General features: G+C 46.8%; 3 protein-coding genes across 3 annotated transcripts; 1 reads left to right on the top strand and 2 right to left on the bottom strand.

The window, feature by feature from the left end:
• Window positions 1–9,124: 9,124 nt before the first annotated feature.
• Window positions 9,125–9,592, bottom strand: LOC106988025 (histone H2A type 1-E-like). The gene has a single exon (XM_027040127.2). It carries the CDS (start codon window positions 9,560–9,562, stop codon window positions 9,176–9,178), a length of 387 nt encoding a protein of 128 aa, XP_026895928.1. The 5' UTR covers window positions 9,563–9,592; the 3' UTR covers window positions 9,125–9,175.
• A 239-nt stretch (window positions 9,593–9,831) lies between these two features.
• On the top strand, window positions 9,832–10,319 carry LOC106988064 (histone H2B type 1-K). Its single transcript, XM_027040139.2, has one exon. It carries the CDS (start codon window positions 9,886–9,888, stop codon window positions 10,264–10,266), a length of 381 nt encoding a protein of 126 aa, XP_026895940.1. The 5' UTR covers window positions 9,832–9,885; the 3' UTR covers window positions 10,267–10,319.
• Window positions 10,320–12,648: 2,329 nt separating this feature from the next.
• On the bottom strand, window positions 12,649–13,049 carry LOC106988053 (histone H4). Its single transcript, XM_053223258.1, has one exon. It carries the CDS (start codon window positions 13,012–13,014, stop codon window positions 12,703–12,705), a length of 312 nt encoding a protein of 103 aa, XP_053079233.1. The 5' UTR covers window positions 13,015–13,049; the 3' UTR covers window positions 12,649–12,702.
• Window positions 13,050–17,580: the final 4,531 nt, after the last annotated feature.

The raw sequence follows: 17,580 nt of genomic DNA, 5'->3' as shown, positions 1-17,580 counted from the left end.
GTGGTCCTCTGCGCTCTGTCCGCAGGCTGGAGACGTGCTGCCTCGGAGAGAGGCATCCTGGGGCCCCTTTGTGCCCCAACCGGCCAGAATCTGCGGGGCCCGGCGCGCAGTCCGGGTCCGGGGTCCCCGGAGCGCGCGGCTGGGTGCCGCCCGGTGCACCTGCCGGAGGTCGGGAGGGCCCGGCCGGCCTGGGCCCGCACCGCGCGCTGCCCGCAGGGGCTCCGGCCTCGTTCCGGCCTCTTCCTCCTGCCTCCCCGGCTGCCAGAACCCGGACCCGACTGCGCGCTGCCGGCGTGGACCGGAAGCCCCTCGGGACGACCCTGCCCCCTGGCGGACTGCCCTGCCCTCTGCCTGCTCTTCACCCGGTTGGATACAGTAGCTTCAGTTCGTCCGGGAAGCTTTCCTGACCTCCCCTCTCCTCGCGACACATTCCTCCCAGTGCAGGTTATCCGTGGCGCACGGGGATGCTCCAAGAGACTCTTGCAAACCTCATGAAGAGTACTACACCCGGGGACTTAGAGTAAGGCCATGGCTTCTTCTAATGACAACGATTCTTTATGTAAAAGTAGCCTCTGACACCTACTGAGCCATTATAGTCACTGAATGCGTGACGTTGGCACACAAAGTAGATATGTGTCCACAGATATTCCCCAGGTGTTCTATGATCTACTGAATCATACAACTGGGTACTCACAGTAGCATCTTATTTGAAAGTGAAATTCTATAGATAAGACCAGAACTGAGATGGTCTGGGGTGCATGTGTGATGCAGTCTGAACTCCTTTGGTATCTGTTCCTACTGCCTGGCTACGTCTCCTTCAACCTCCTTCAATAAGGTCATGGTGAACTCCTTAAGACCAGTTAACAGAGGATTGGCAGTCATGGCCCATTTCGATTGGCTTTGCAGAGCATTCTAGCACCAGTAGAACTGGATGGCTGTGCATTGTAAGTTACAACTCAGCCCAAGGGTAAGGGAAATCCTGTCAGCACAGCACTGGGTGTGCATCCGAATGTATTCGAGTCACCCCAAAGTGATTACCAGAGGGCTCCTCCCATGAAGGCTGTTAACCATCAAGTGGAAACGGTGACCTCTCTGTGGACATCAGTTAACCTCTTTCCCCGGCCAAACAGCGAATGCAAGATTCTCCCTGTACAGAGTTGGGCAGGTTCAAATCAAACGCTCACCAACACCCAGCTGAGTGGGCCACCATCACTGCTGACTGTCCTGCTTGCCAACGGCAGAGGTCGCTGCTGAGCGTCCTTACCGGGTCACTTTCGGGGCTCCATCAAGTGGCCACTAGTTAGCGATTTGATTATACCAGACCCTTCTTTCACGGAGGAAGCACTGATTTTTCCTTACAAGGTAGGCATCTATTTGGGGCCTGAATTTGCTTTCCTTGTTTATATGTTTCAGCTCCTACCACCATCCACGGGCCCACAGGATACCCTTCCCGTCATCATGGAACCCCAAACAGTGCCTCTAAGTCGGGCACATACTTTGAGTCAATGGCCTTGTACCCATGGTATTCACCGGTCATAACGTGCACGCATCACCCAGAAGCTAGTGGCTTGATAGAAGTGTGAAATGGCCTTCTGGAAGCTCATTATGCCACTAACTGAGACGAGGATCTTCAAGTTTTTGTCCTGCAGGGTGTTCCTTCCAACCGTGCCTTAAAACAACGGGCAACACAGAAAGCCATGCCCTCTGTATTCAGAATACGCGGATCTGGGAATCAAGGGGTCAAGGTGAGAAAGGCCCCTCTCATCATTACACCCGGTAATCCATTAGGAGAATTTTGTATCCTACCCCTGTGAACTTCAGCTCTGAGGGCTTGAAGGTCTTCATGCCCAATAGAGAAATGTGTCCAGGAGGGAGCATTGTCAGTTTTCAAATTAATTGATTAGTCAATTTCAACAAATTTAAAGGCTGAGAACGGCCTCTGTGCATTTTAGTCTCTCCATGCCACTGAACCAATAGGCAGAGAAAAGAGTTCCTCTTCTCGCTGGGATGATTCATCCCAATTTCCAGGAAGTAATTGGGTGTCTGTTATCCAATGGGGGCGAAAAAGATACTACTGGAACCGAGAGAAGCTTCTAAGTATTGTTTGCCACCAGCCCTGGGCACTAAAAACATTGTGGCGGAACAATTAAAAAAAAAAAAAAAAAAGACTCGCAAGGACATGGGTCCCACGGGAATAAAGGTGTAGATTTTACCCCCATGTGTGTAAGAATGCGGCTAAGGTGCTCGAAGAGGTCAGGGTGATAAGGAACGAGTTTTTAGAAGGAAGTGAGATGGCTAATTTAAGTCTCCTGATCAGAAGCAGGATCCCTAGTAGCTTTGTATTATGTCAGCTGATTATTTCTCACTTTTTACCCCAACACCTTCTAAGAAGGTGGTAACATGTTAAATTTAAGGTGGGTCTCTGAACAAACTGAAATTATCCGGTGAGCAGGCTGCCAGTTCACCCTCCCATGTTGGAAATACAGAGTTTTCATGTGGGAAAGGACAAGAGGATGTGCCGGGGAACAAGGGGAAGGGCTGGGCCAGATAGTTGCTCTCACCTCCTTCACCGGCAGGGAGGCTGACCTCTGAATCGACCAATTCAATCTTTGCCCTCCGGCTTCCCGTCTGGATTTGGCAGTTTAGACAGAGGAAGGAGCACCCTTTGTCTCCAGATTCCCTTTCCTCCCATTGCCCTCTGGGGCTGGGAGGGTGGGGGGTGGTGACGGCCTCCATGGATCAGCTTCTCTGTCCCTTGTGACTTCTTAACACCTTGCTCCCTGCTCTTCACACGCCAATGAGACGATATCAAAGTATTCGGTCTGAGCGTCCTTTTTCTGGTGAAACACTAGCTGCCATGCTGACCTCTTTCAGCTTACATGCTAGTGAAGTTTACAGACATTAAACACAAATACAAATAAGATATGTGTTTGTAAAATATGGTAATTGATAAGGAGTTTAAGAATCTGGTCTAGTAACAGCGAATGGCTGCAGAACGCGAAATGTGGATCAGGATTCGGGGAATACCTCACCAAGAGATAATTTTTTTTAATGAAAAATGACATAAAATAATAGTAGGATAATAGGAGGTTGGGGCGCCTGGGTGGCTCAGTCGGTTGAGTGTCCGACTTCGGCTCAGGTCATGATCTCGCAGTCCGTGGGTTCGAGCCCCGCGTCGGGCTCTGTGCTGACAGCTGAGAGCCCGGAGCCTGTTTCAGATTCTGTGTCTCCCTCTTTCTCTGACCCTCCCCTGTTCATGCTCTCTCTCTCTCTCTGTCTCAAAAATAAATAAATGTTAAAAAAAAATAGGAGGTTATGCAAAGAGTGACCGGATGGACAAACACTCTGGGCCTTGAAAACAGCACATGTAAAGGTCCTGAGGCAGGAAGAGCCATCACCTATTTTAGAAGCAGTAAACAATCCCTTGTGATTAGAGTGTTATGAGAAAGAAATAAAGCAGAACAGAAGTCGTGGAAGTAGAGAAGGCCATGCATGGTGAACCCTTTGCTTTATGAGTGTGTGTCTGTTGTGTCTTTGTTCCCACCTCACGCTTTTCTTTGTATCCCGAAGGCTAGAAGACTAGAGATTATATTTCTCGATTCCTTTGTCAGCAGGGTTCTGGGTAGTTTCCGCCAGGGGGAGGCAATGGGAGGGAAAGGAGAAGCCAGGAAGAAAGGAGAATCTAGTTGCTTCTGGCAATGGTGCTGGTTAGGTCTTGAGTGGGGAGGTTGAGGGGGTTGGGGGGACAAGATCACTGTAACACAGCATTCCTTCCCCTGGGAAAGGGACGGAACAAGCCGAATACGGTCTCTTTGTGCAAACTGATCTCCTGAAAGGACATTTTGGAAACTGACTAGAATGTTCAGAGAGGCTTCTGATTTATTTAGCGAGAGTGCCAGGCCAAGTCAGAAGGGCCCGTCCCTGACGGGGCTTTCTAATTCTGATATGATAGTTTTATTAATTCATAAATGTTTCAAGCAAGCAGGGTATGGGATGCAATGATTTCCCCACAAAGATACCAATTCGTTTAGCAATTCTACCATGAATGTAATGCGGTTAGCTTTTGAGGGGTCAAACGATATTAATTTGCACAAGCAGTTTTGCCCTCAGAGTTCTTTTGGTATTTTCCTTTGTGTTATTCCAAGGGAGATCTGGGATCTTAAATTTATATGCCGATGGCCAGTTGTGAGTGTAGGTATCAGTCATTCTTGTAAATGTCAGAACTCCTATCAGGTGCTGAAAATAGCACACATGGGGGGCGCCTGGGTGGCTCAGTCTACTGAGCATCTGATCAGCCTAGGTCGTGATCTCACGGTTCATGAGTTCAAGCCCCACATCAGGTTATGAGCTAATAGTGCAGAGCCTGCTTTGGATTCTGTCTCTCTCTCTGTGCCCCTCCCCTGCTGGTGGGCGCTCTCTCTCTCTCTCTCAAAAATAAATAAACATTAAAAAAAATTAACAGCACACATAGGGTTTAGATTCCCCGATAAGTGAAGCAACGTCAACAAAGTCAGCCTGGTATAAAGTTATATTCTTTTGTCCTTAGTCAAGCATCCCCATTATCCATAACCACGTAGATCTCTGAGATTTTGTCATTATTAATTGTCTGAATCATGTAGTTACTTTGGGGGATAAATATTAGATATTTTGCTTTGATATTAAACATTAGATCTGACCTTACAATTGTTCCCTATACCCCATGTGTTACAACAACTCCATCTAGTAATAGGTGTGATGAAGGAATAAAGAATAGAATGAGGAAAAGAATGTATTAACTGTGATCCTCGTTTTCAGGAAACGACTACCGTAAACATGACTTGAATAATGAAATCTAGTTTTATTCTTCCTCATTAAAAAAAATATATTTATGAAGCTTGTTTATTTATTTTGAGAGAGAGCGGGTGTGAGCCCAAGCAGGGGAGGGGCAGAGAGAAGGAGAGACAGAATCCCAAGCAGGCTCCGCGCTGTCCGTGCAGGACTTGAACCCACGAACTGTGGGATCACGACCCTCTGGGCCAAGATCAAGAGTTGGACGCTTAACCAACTGCGCCTCCCAGGCGCTCCTCATTTGGCATTTGTTAATGCAAATCTGACCATCTACACGCTACTCCTCTGCTAAAATCTTTCAACATGTCCCTTCGAACCTTCTCAACCAAGGTTTGCCCACTTTAGACCAAAGTATAGAAGACCAGGTAGTTACGAGAAGGGCAGTTACGTACGGGTTCTGTGTTGAGGTAGATAATATCTTGATTTACAGATTTATCTTTTACCAATTGAGAATCTGATTGAATCACACTGTACTTTCTTGGCTTACGCTGTGGGAGCCTACACCGTAGGCTGGCAGCTTAAATAACAATGTCAGAGCAGATATTTAGTTCGGCTCTCACAGGAAGCCTGGAGGCCAGCACGGAGGAGGCCGCGCCCAGCTGTGGGGAAGGTCAGAGGCCTGTCCGGGCCACACTCCTGAGAAGCCCCATCCCACCAGACGGGCCCACGATGGCGGCGCCATGATAGGAAGCCCCTGGGCAAGTGAAGAGGAAAAAGTGGGAAACCAGCGTGTCTGTCCTTGAATTCCTTCTGACGAGACCAGGAACCTTCCGGGACTCCTTTGGGTCTGGCTTGAGTCGAGGCCCCAGAGCCCAGGGTCTCCCCAGTTTCCCCAGCAATACATTTATTTGTCACAGTTCTGGAGTCTAGGAACCACAAGATCAAGGTGCCAGTGTCGGCTGAGGGCTGGCTTCCTGGCTGGTAGAGGCCACCCTCTCACTGTGTGCTCACGTGATGTCTCTGTGGGCTGCGGGGAGGCAGGTGTCCTGGTCTCTCGCTCTTTTTTTTTTTTTTTAACTTTTATTTATTTTTGAGACAGAGAGAGAGCATGAACAGGGGAGGAGCAGAAAGAGAGGGACACACAGAATCTGAAGCAGGCTCCAGGCTCTGAGCCGTCAGCACAGAGCCCGACGCGGGGCTTGAACTCACGGACCGTGAGATCATGACCTGAGCCGAAGTCGGACGCTTAACCGACCAAGCCACCCAGGTGTCCGGGTGCCCCTCTCTCACTCTTATAAGCGCACTAATCCCATCCTGGGGATTCTACCCTCATGACCTCATGGAAAACCAGTCACCTCCCAAAGGTCCCACCTCCTAGTACCATCCCATTGGAGTTTAGGGTTTTAGCCTAAGAACTAGGGGGTGAGGGTGAGATACAAACACTCAGCCCATAGCATTTCTTTTCTGGGTTGGAATTAGAACAATACCCACCTCATCTGTAGCCCAGAGTGGTCTGTATGGAATCTCCCTTCCATGTTCTCTTGAAAGGCTCCCTCTCCTTCCATTTGGGCCTCAACTGTTCATTCTGAAGCTTCCACATCATGGTGTAAGGCTGGATTATTTCCCAGTACCGGGAGAGCGAGGTGATTGGCTGGATCTGGAGGAAGGAGGGAGGGCCAGTGGAAGATCCTCAGTAGTCCTTATAATTGTTTTTTTTTTTTAAGTTTATTTATTTAATTTTAAGAGAGACAGGGAGGGAGGGGCAGAGAGAGAGAGAGACAGAATTCCAAGCAGACTTTCTGCTGTCAGTGTAGAGCCTGACATGGGGCTCGATCTCACAAACCATGAGATCGTGACCTGAGCCGAAGTGAAGAGTCAGATTCTCAACCACTCAACCGACTGAGCCCCCCAGGTGCCCGCCCCCCACCTCCCCCCACCCTGTAGTCCTTATAACTGTTTTATATCACTTTCCCTTTGAGACGAATCAAGCATCTAATACAATCTTACGGGAGTAGACAACATTAGTAAAGATTTTTTAGAAAGTCTGTAGATTTTCTCATTTCTCTAAAAAGAAACCACATCCCTTTTGAATTCCCCAATGAAAGTAAAGAGGTGATACCAGCCATATGTGTTAAAAAGTAAGTTTTACAAACACCGTCACAGACATTACTCACCGTCAGTGTTTACATGCATGTTAATGTATGTCAGAGACATACAAATGCGGGGCGCAGACCCCCCTCCGGGGAAGCCTTGCTGTCCAGCTGCAGAGCGAGTGCGGTTACAACAGCCGCCGAGCAACTTCAGGGTTTTCCCGAGTGACAGGACCTGACCCGGCTCAAGGCCGCGCCCTCGTCCAGGGCAGCCTGCAGCCCGCACAGAGCAAAGCGGGCCATGCACACTGGGCCGGGGGGATCTTTGCCCAGTGCGGGACATCGCTGACGGGCGGCTCAGGGGTCTGTGCCCCCACGTTTGTCTGGCCCGCGGCACGGTCTGACCCTCTGTCCGGTCCTAGTTCCTCTTCCTCCTGTCACCGCTGTTGGTCCTTAATAACATCTTGTACCCCAAACTCCACCTGGGCATCCGCTCCCGGAGAACCTCACCTGCGTTGCTCTGTCACCATAATCTTTGTCCTGGGTCTCTGGCATTTTATTATTGATTTATTCAGTAGGGCTTCCGCGAGCCAAGACCAGGACCAGTGTGGGGGCCCCGGGAGGCCGCCCCAAATGGACCTCTATGGCGTATTGATTATTTTGAATGGGAGCTTCTTGGGAAGCAGCAGGTGCGAGGACCTCACACCATCTTCGGTCCCCCGGGAAGCAGGGAACATCTCCCTTAGGAAAGGTCACCTCCCAGGACGGAAAAGTAAAAGACCACTTATCACCAGAAAAAGTGAATTGAGAGTAACAAGCCTTGTGACGTCTCTCACCAATCGACTACCTCAGCCCAACTTTTACTTAAAATTTCTTACTAATTAAGATTCCCAAACATCTGTTTTCTTTACCCTGTCAAATCCTCACTTTTTGTTTTTTTTTGTTTTTTGTTTTGTCTGTCTCAAGTGTATGAAAACTGCCCGCTTTACAGTCTGTTCAAGTGTCAATTTCATTATTGGGCCTCCCCGCGCACGTCACAAAACATTTTTTTCCTCCTCCTAATCCGTCTCAGGTCAATCGAGTTCTTAGCCCGGCTCGAAGAAATCTGGACAGAGGAATATTTCTTCCTTCCATTCAGTAGGAAACAAATCTGTGTGTATTGAATTATAAACTGTGCGCTCTTAACGTCGCTGTTTGTGACCACACGACAAATTAATACTACTTTTATGGTATCTCTCTTTTTTTTTTAAGTGGGTTGGGGTCCGCAGATTTTGACAACTTTGATTTGTATTATCAAATTTATTACCTCAGAGATCAGGATTGCTACTGCTTTTGATGACTCATCCACATTAATCCACATACTACAAAGTCCTACGTTATGCTCCCCCCGCTTGCTTTAACACTGTAGTCTTCTGGGCCTGCTGGCTGTTCCCAACTAATGCCACACACATGTTCTGTCTTAAGGCCTCTGCATGTTCAGTTCCCTCCACTTGTAATTCTCTTCCTCTAATATCTACCTGGCTCATCTCTTTTTTAGATGAACGTAGGTCTCTGATCAGATACACCTTTAAAGAAGTTATCTACACTTACCTTCGATCTAAAATAGGGGTCCCCATTATGCTGTGTAGCTGCTCTATTTTCTGCACAAGATATTTGACACCTAACCTATTGTATGATTCTGTTTGTCTCTTACTGGAGTAATTTCCACGGAGGCAGATTTTCTAGGTTGCATCCGCTATTGGGTCCTGAGCTGCTGGAAGAGTGAATCAAATGAACACATGGGCTCCAAAGAAATAGGACCAAGGATTTACCAATGTGGGATTCAGTAAGTTCTGTGTACTTTCAACCAGTAAGTCAGACTACCTTCAGAATGAAATCTTAAAAGGGGAAGACCACTAAGAATTCCATCACCTGAGAATTTAGAGCACCTAAGAATCAGTGTCCTTTTCCAGAACTCTTCTAGTACATTCATACAGCTAAATTTCTTCTGGAAAAGTGGTCACTGCAACCCGTACTTTTGGCCGCCTAAAACTGGTAACGGATAACGTAATCAAAATGGGTTCGGGAATTTGCCTGACTGGCTCCATCTGAAACTTCTGGACACTAAACCCGCTACCCCTTATCTCCAGCTTGTCCTTCCTGTAGGTCAGACTACATGTAGTTATTGCCCATAAAATTGACACTTCGTCTCCCACGATTAACGAGGCCTTACAACAGTCACCGAAAAACGCAGCAGATAGTGTGCACCAGCTTTCTCTTTGATAGTTTAAGTGGCTCTGAAAAGAGCCTTTGTTTGGCAACTTCCCTAACCTTACTCCTTATTTGGCCTTGTGGTGGCTCTCGGTCTTCTTGGGCAGCAGCACGGCCTGGATGTTGGGCAGGACGCCGCCCTGCGCGATGGTCACGCGGCCCAGCAGCTTGTTGAGCTCCTCGTCGTTGCGGATGGCCAGCTGCAGGTGGCGCGGGATGATGCGCGTCTTCTTGTTGTCGCGGGCCGCGTTGCCCGCCAGCTCCAGGATCTCGGCCGTCAGGTACTCCAGCACGGCCGCCAGGTACACCGGCGCGCCGGCCCCCACCCGCTCGGCGTAGTTGCCCTTGCGGAGCAGGCGGTGCACGCGGCCCACCGGGAACTGCAGCCCGGCCCGCGACGAGCGCGTCTTGGCCTTGGCGCGAGCCTTGCCGCCCTGCTTCCCGCGCCCAGACATGAAGACCCTAGATGCACAGTGTACCTGATACAGCCAACACCAGGCCAGCACTTTTTATAACCCTATTGAGCGCGAAAAAGAAGACTTTGCATTGGCTAAGCTGGTGGCTTTATTTCATCCAATGAGAATGAAGCTTTGGGAGTCTCGCGTTGCGATTGGGCAGAACTGACTGCTGACGTCAAGTTGACTAGTCACCAATCAGACCCAGGACTGTAACTTGCACCTTATTTGCATAAGGGCTTCTACATAAAAAGGACAAGTTGCGCTTTGCCCGCAGTATAGTTTTCATTTCTCTTCTCAGCGCGTCAGGTCTTCTCTCGGCCATGCCTGAGCCAGCCAAGTCCGCCCCGGCCCCGAAGAAGGGCTCCAAGAAGGCGGTGACCAAGGCGCAGAAGAAGGACGGCAAGAAGCGCAAGCGCAGCCGCAAGGAGAGCTACTCGGTGTACGTGTACAAGGTGCTGAAGCAGGTGCACCCCGACACCGGCATCTCGTCCAAGGCCATGGGCATCATGAACTCGTTCGTCAACGACATCTTCGAGCGCATCGCGGGCGAGGCGTCGCGCCTGGCGCATTACAACAAGCGCTCGACCATCACGTCCCGGGAGATCCAGACGGCCGTGCGCCTGCTGCTGCCCGGGGAGCTGGCCAAGCACGCCGTGTCGGAGGGCACCAAGGCCGTCACCAAGTACACCAGCGCGAAGTAAAGTTGCCAAGTAAGAATATCTAACCCAAAGGCTCTTTTAAGAGCCACTAACCTGTCAATATCAGAGCTGTAACTACATGTTTAGAATCTAGGCTCAAGTTCAGGCGGCTTCTTTGAGGCAACCATGAGGATTCCATTGCCGTGAGTAATGCCTACTGTGCCCGCAACCGCCTCTGGCAGGAAGGAAACCGGATGTGCTGTGAGTTGACTCTTGCGGGTTTGCAGCAAACATTCTAGTATGCCCCTTAACGGGAGAGTAACACAAGTTTGTATACGTGTGTTGTGTGGAACTAAAAATGATTCCTGGCTGTAGCGCGAATGTGGGTCCTTTGGTTGTGAGCAAGAGCGGCTTCCTGTCGATCCTAACAGCCTACTGTCTTGTGACTTTTCTCCGTTACGCGTTCTAATCTGCTTTTATTGGTAAATTCAGTCCCCACTGGTCTTCCAAAGCCAGCCTTTTACCTCGGGTTATCGCATGTCCTAGGCGGTACGATATAATTAGAAAGATGCTGTGTGCCGGAGGGGACGTTAGATTCGTAGAGCAGTGCTTTCATCCAGCTTGGGGGAAGAAAGTTGGCCTCTCCGGCCCATTTGGGACCAGGACAGTGCCAGACCACCCTGAGGGAGAGGTATGCAAGGCAGAGATAAGCTTACCTTTTCTCCTGAGTAAAGAAATGGAATACAAGGGCTCGCAATAATGTGGCTAGCTTACTGGTTTGTCATACTGCCAGAGAGAGAAGGGACAGGTGGTATAATGGGGGGAAATAAGGGCATATAAGTAACCGTTGGAATCTCGTGCCTCTGATTTGAGTAAAGTCTGTGCATCTGTTTGCCCATCTGTAGGAGAGCATTGATCTGAACTTTGTGAATTATGCGCTCTCCAGAGAGAACATGAAATCTGTGTGAATAGAGATGATAAAAGTGACTTTCTTAGGCCCACAATCGGATCTACTGTAGAAGAGATCGGAATAACGATCAGATTGGGATAGTCACGAGCTGTCCCTGTACTTGTCCTGATACACGTCTGCCATTTCTTCCTCATGGGACTAGGACTACAGCCGACTCTTGGTGATGGCTTCTCTAGCCGCGCTAAGCAGAGAAGAATGGTTAAAAACGTTATAGGTTCGTGTTATAGAATATATTTGTGACTTGGTTATTTGACTTGGCTGGCGGTGCCTTTATTTTGCCATTTTAAAATGAGAATAATAAAACCGATCAAGATTACGCGAGAGAGTCCACGGAAGGTATTTACCACAAATTGAAACAAATTATAGGCAGGATTTCTTCTCTTTCACTCTTCCTTTTGTCTTTCATAATGGCTTGCAAATTTTAGGCATTCGGGCCATCAATCATGGCTTACTAAGAGAGTAGGACGATCAGTTGCCAGTAATTTCAGAAAAGTTTCCATCTCCAAGCCCAATAATGCCATGAGCAGCCTACCTTTCGTCCACTTGTGCCTGCATTTCTTTGAGGAACCGAGGGAAATAACTCCTGTACGAACAGGCATCACTTGCCAGAACTCCTAAGAATATAAACCCAACATTATTAGACCTGACTCCAAAATAGCCAAAAATCTTGTAAGAAAGTAAACAACTTTGTTACGATCAGAGAAATGCAATTTAAATACATGAGATACAATTTAGCAAATGCGGACAGGCAAAAATCTGGTCTGCCGTTAGCAAAATGTTGCAGGCGGAGCGGGGGGGGGGGAGGGGGGTAGCAGGAACTCTCGGTACTTGTGGAATATGGGAATGTAGCCCCAACTACAACCTTGAGAAGCAAAAACTGCGCATTTCTTGTCAAGTTGAATATGCACAGATCTTCTTGGTGAGCAATCCCACTCCTAGATAAGCAAGGAGAGAAGGCGTACAGCGGAGTACAATGCCCATTGCCGTGCTAGGTCATGGAGGGAAATACAGCAATTTAAATTTCCAACAGAGAAAGGAATGGATAAATCATGAATGTGGTCTACAGTGCAAGAGGACAGATAGATTCTCTTCTAGAGCTCTCTGCAAACAAGTTTCCTGTTAAGGGGAACATTACTTTGCTTGGCCTCTTCACGATCGGACATGAAGGAATGTATTTGAAAGATCGGTGTTAGGTTAGGTTAGTGTGGGCCTGGCCCTAAAGGCCGGACGCTTCCAGATTTCTCAAAATCTTTGGACTAAGCTAATGATCCAAAAATAACCAGATGCCGTGCAATGCCACCACGCAGTGAACAGGGGTCGGGGGGGGGGGGGGGAGGTCCTGTCCCGCTGGGTCTCAACTCCCATCCTCCGGCCACGTTGAACTCCCCGGGAAGAAATAACCATTAAGCCGCATTTAAAAACGGCTCTACCGAGACCCGTTTATAGACAAGCACTAAAGCTCTTTTAACGAAAACTTGGGGGCCCTAAAAAGGGCCTTTTTGGTAAGCGACGGGAACCTTTAAAAAAGTTTAGCCCCCGAAGCCGTAGAGGGTGCGGCCCTGGCGCTTGAGCGCGTACACCACGTCCATGGCCGTGACCGTCTTGCGCTTGGCGTGCTCCGTGTAGGTGACGGCGTCCCGGATCACGTTCTCCAGGAACACCTTGAGCACCCCGCGGGTCTCCTCGTAGATGAGGCCGGAGATGCGCTTGACGCCGCCGCGCCGGGCCAGCCGCCGGATGGCGGGCTTGGTGATGCCCTGGATGTTGTCGCGCAGCACCTTGCGGTGGCGCTTGGCGCCCCCCTTGCCCAGGCCCTTCCCGCCCTTGCCGCGACCTGACATCTTCTGGAAGTCTGAGAGCAGAAGACTACAGCCAGAGCGCGCAGCTCTCTTTTATAGGCAACCTCTGCGGACCGGAGTGAGAACCGGAAGGGCAGCGGCAGGAAGTCCGCCTGGGTTGGAGGAGGGACCTAAACCCGAGCCTCCTTTGTTCTCGGAGCGCTTTACACCCAGGAGTCGGGCGATTTCCCCTCGTTCTCGTGTAGCGTGTTCCGTACCCCATCCTCCTTAAGCAACGAAACTTTAACACTGCAGAGGATACACTTTAAAGAGCACAGGGAAGAAAATACTCCGTTTATGTCTCTACAAATATGCATGCATTTGCTAACTATGTGTGTAAGACTGTGCATTTTGTGAGGTTATACGGGGGGAATAATGCTCCAAATGCTAACTTCCTAGATGTTGAACAAGATGTGCTAGTAAAACAGAGAATTTTAAGATCTTGCAGGTGTATTGCTAAATTCTCTTCCAGCAAAGGTGTAGCAGTTTTCAGTTTCAACAGCAGCTCCTACTACATCTTACTCATAATGAAGAGAGCCATTAAGATAATCTTAACTGTAATAATCCAGACGTGGTTTCTTGTATAGAGAATTAACTTTTAAAAAGTTAACCAGCTAGCTAACCAGTAGAACATAGTATTTTCCCCACCGATTCGAGGGAATTAGTTGCTCATATATTGAATATTTCACTTAAAATTATTTCTTGAGTTTTCACTGTTCCTCTGATTAGTCTAATGGCAGTGCTGAAGGTTATATTTGTAACATTGAAAAATAGCATTTCGCTATACATTTATTATGGTAAATACTGTGTTTTCCTAACCTGAAAAATACTGAATCTCTCCATCCATCTAGGTCTTTACGTGTATCTCAGTAGAGGTTTTTTTTTTTCCTAGATAATATATCATTTGAAAATTTTTTAAAAGCTCTCATTAATTATAAGAGCAATTAATTTGTCATTAGTGAACAAGTAACAATTCTAATGCAGGGGGAAAAAAGTACACTTTGGTCTTTCTACGAAAATCTTTATGAAAATATACTTAGCTGAAAAAAATATATATACAACTTTACTATTGCTTAAATTCTGCGCAATTTTAACACTTTTTTCAGCATTAGCATGTAATCCCCTTGCTATCCAATGATTTTATTGCTACCCTTTATATCAATGAATTACTTTTAGCATATGTTGCATTACAGTATTTCCAAAGTATTCCATTTAAATTTTATAAAAGAAATACACGTAATTTTAAAATGTCATTAAGATATTTAAATTTCTTTTCTGCGTTTATGTGGCAATGAAAGAACACCTGCCCAACACTTGAAGAAACAAAACCCATTCAACCAGGGGGGGTATATTCTATATATTTTATAAAGGGACGGATAGCATAGGTTAGTTCAAGGGCAAATGCAAATAGGAAATAAGAGGCTTAATTCTCCCTGAGGGTCCTTCTATTTTCCTTTTTCTGTTTCAGAATTTCTTGCCTTTTTATGGCTAAATAAGTCTTTTGCTGGCCCCTTAACTCAGGGACTTTCCTCAAGGATCTTACTCTCTTTGAAAGGTAATCATCAGGGGAAACAGTCCTCTACTTGCCAGCTTCTTGAGAAGGAAAGGGACCCAAGTTCAGCTGTTACCTGCGTCCACACTGCAAAACCTATCTAGTGTAAAGGGATGTACCCACTTAGCTACTAAATCTCACTAAAAAAGTAAGGTTTCTCTGTGCCTTTGCAGTCTCTTTAGGAGATTACCTATGATGAGCATAGTATTCTGGCTTAATGTGTGTTGAATAAAAAGATTGTTTTCTTTTCCTTCCTTTTAAATTTATTTATTTATTCCTTTATTTATTTATTTATTTAATTAGAAAGCGAGAGCCGGAAGATAGGGTCAGGGAGAGAGAGAAAGACAGAGAACAAGAATCCCAAGCAGGTTCCATGCTGTCAGCGCTGAGAGAGATGTGAGAACCATGAGATGATGACCTGAGTGGAAATCAAGAATGCTTAACCGACTGAGCCCCCCAGCGCCCCGCTCCTTTTGCTTTTAATTGTATTTCTCCAACATGAGTTCATTGGAATACATTTTACAGACCCTACTTTCTCTACTTTAAGAATCAGTAAAATTCCCACCAACCTGCAGCCTCCCTCTTTGACTTCATGGATTTTTGCCTAGCAACACATCCTGTTAAAGTTGGCAGTGGGCAGCGATCTGGAAAGTTGGTCAGGCTCTTTAAAATTTCTGAAAGTGATAGCGGAAGGTATTTATTTTTCTATAAACCTACAGTGTATTAGTTCATGAAAATATAATGCCATTTGGGCCGTTTTCTCATATTCACTGACTTTTATAGATCAAGATAAACTTCATTCAAATCAAGGTATTTTCCCTGTACCTTTCACAGCTGAAGGGTAGCTGAGTGTGCCTCTTTCTCGTAAGGATTATTCTGAATTGATTATTTTTGCGAAACAGCAGATACAGGAGAATATCTGAAAATAGAAGTTACTTTATTGTGAGAGATATTTACATTTTTAAAGGAAATCTTCGTTCGTAAGTACCAGGAAGGAAGACTGGTACATAACAAGAGAATTTTAATGGAAAAGACACGTACTTTAATGTGCATAACGAACCTCGGCAGCAAACTCAGTTAGTTACACTTGCCAAATACATCCTATGCCTAATGACTCTGTACTGTTTCCTTTGGGCCAAATCTCTCAAGCAGGCTACAGCAATGGTTTCCCAACTTCTAGCCTTACTTCTGAACTTTGTATTCACAATACACTTGTGTGAGTGAACTTCCGGAAAAAATGTAGGTCGGGTTGTGCTACTCCCACGTTTGAAGCTTCGAATGGTAATTTCGGATGGTTTATACAACTCAGCTTGGCGTGATCTGACCTCTGCCCGTGACCTCTGCCTGTGACCTCTGACCACTCTGTGAACTCGCTTTCACCCCTTGGCCCCTCTGCTCTTGATCGTCCTTAAACATTCTTGATAGACTTGATCTTTAAATTCCTTATCCTTTTTTGATCTTGCTTAAACATTTCGTGTATGTGACTGCCTTGGGTATTTGCATCATCTTCTTAGAATACTTTCCCAAACGTACCTGTCAGAATGGCTAAAATTAACATGAATTAATTTGTGATAAGCACCAAAGAGGTATAATCTGTCTCAGCGGCCTGTTCATCCTCCAAAGGAAGGTGAGGTAATCAATCGGCATAATCAGACCCCCTGACTTTACCCTTAAGGGAAGATGCTCTGGCCAGAAACAATCTTTTCTTTTCTTTTGTTTATAACTTTCTTGCCCCACCCTTCTTCCTATAAAAACTTTCCATTTTATACAGTTCCTCAGATGCTGCCCAATTCACGAATCTTCATTTAACGAAGCCAATTAGATCTTCAGACTTATTTGGTTGAATTTTGCTTTTTAACAGGTTATTGGCACATAATGGGCTATTTAACTTACAACAGTGAGTGTTTTAGGTTTGATGAAATTTGGTACTAAAACAATGTTGCAATCACCTTGAATATATATGTCTTTGTGCACTTGACCAAATATTCGGGACAAATCCATAAAGGTTCATCTTAACCAAATTTTTGACAGAGAATTTGGTCTTCTCATTCCTTACCAGATGAAAACTCAGCAGGTAAGTGGTGCAGTACTGGAGGAAAGTGACAATGTCACTTGGGGCCAGCGAGGCCCCAAGACCTGACCTTTACTGCTCACCTGCTCGTACTGACGTTTGTCCCACGTTTTCCTTAAGCTCTTTTTTCCAGTGTGTGTCTTAATTTAGGCAAAAGACCCGAGGGGCATAGTATCCTGTGATGGAGTTAAGATACAATACTGAGAAGTATTGTAAAGAGACAGCTTTAGTTTGCCTTAAAATTTTTAGACACGTTCTCTGTGTATTACTTAGAAATACAATGCAGATTTAAAGTTTTTTTTAATTAAAAAAAAAAAACCTTTTTGTTATTATTTTTCAGACAGGGAGAGACAGCGTGAGTGGGAGACGGGCAGAGACAGGGAGACCCCGAATCTGAAGCAGGCTCCAAGCTCTGAGCTGACAGTGCCGGGTCTGACGTGGGACTCAAACTCACAAACTGTGAGATCATGATCATGACCTGAGCCAGAGTCAGATGCTTAACCAACTGAGCCACCCAGGCGCTCCTCAGGTTTTTTTTTTATTAATACTGACCTAATTCTGTACTAACAAATACCAACAAAATATTAGCATTAGGTATTGAAAGGTGGCAGAATAGGCCACCCCAGAATATTCCACTCTGGCATAAGGTTTATTTTCAGCTGAAGGCATTTGAGATAAAGCAGAGACCAGAAAAGCTCTTGGTTTTTCCCTTCTATCTCTAAAAACAGGAAGTAGATTTATCAAGATGTCTCTCCTTCCCTTTCTACCAGGAAGGGGAAAGGTTAATTCCAGTGTCACAGCAGGCAGTTAGGTAGGCTCTAAGAGGATGCCTGGAGGCCAGGGCGGAGGAGGCCATGCCCAGCTGCAGGGTGGGTCAGAGGCCGGTCTGGCCACACTCCCCTGAAAGCCCCAGCACACTGGAGGGGCCCAAGATGGCGGCGCCAGG

The sequence above is a fragment of the Acinonyx jubatus genome, chromosome B2 (assembly GCF_027475565.1).
Source record: "Acinonyx jubatus isolate Ajub_Pintada_27869175 chromosome B2, VMU_Ajub_asm_v1.0, whole genome shotgun sequence".
NCBI classification, from domain to species: domain Eukaryota; kingdom Metazoa; phylum Chordata; class Mammalia; order Carnivora; family Felidae; genus Acinonyx; species Acinonyx jubatus.
This window is presented reverse-complemented; position numbering and strand designations above follow the sequence as displayed.

What these genes read in the sequence shown, in the direction of transcription:
- LOC106988025 (XM_027040127.2), bottom strand. Translation starts at nt 9,562, where the DNA reads ATGTCTGGGCGCGGGAAGCAGGGCGGCAAGGCTCGCGCCAAGGCCAAG.
- LOC106988064 (XM_027040139.2), top strand. Translation starts at nt 9,886, where the DNA reads ATGCCTGAGCCAGCCAAGTCCGCCCCGGCCCCGAAGAAGGGCTCCAAG.
- LOC106988053 (XM_053223258.1), bottom strand. Translation starts at nt 13,014, where the DNA reads ATGTCAGGTCGCGGCAAGGGCGGGAAGGGCCTGGGCAAGGGGGGCGCC.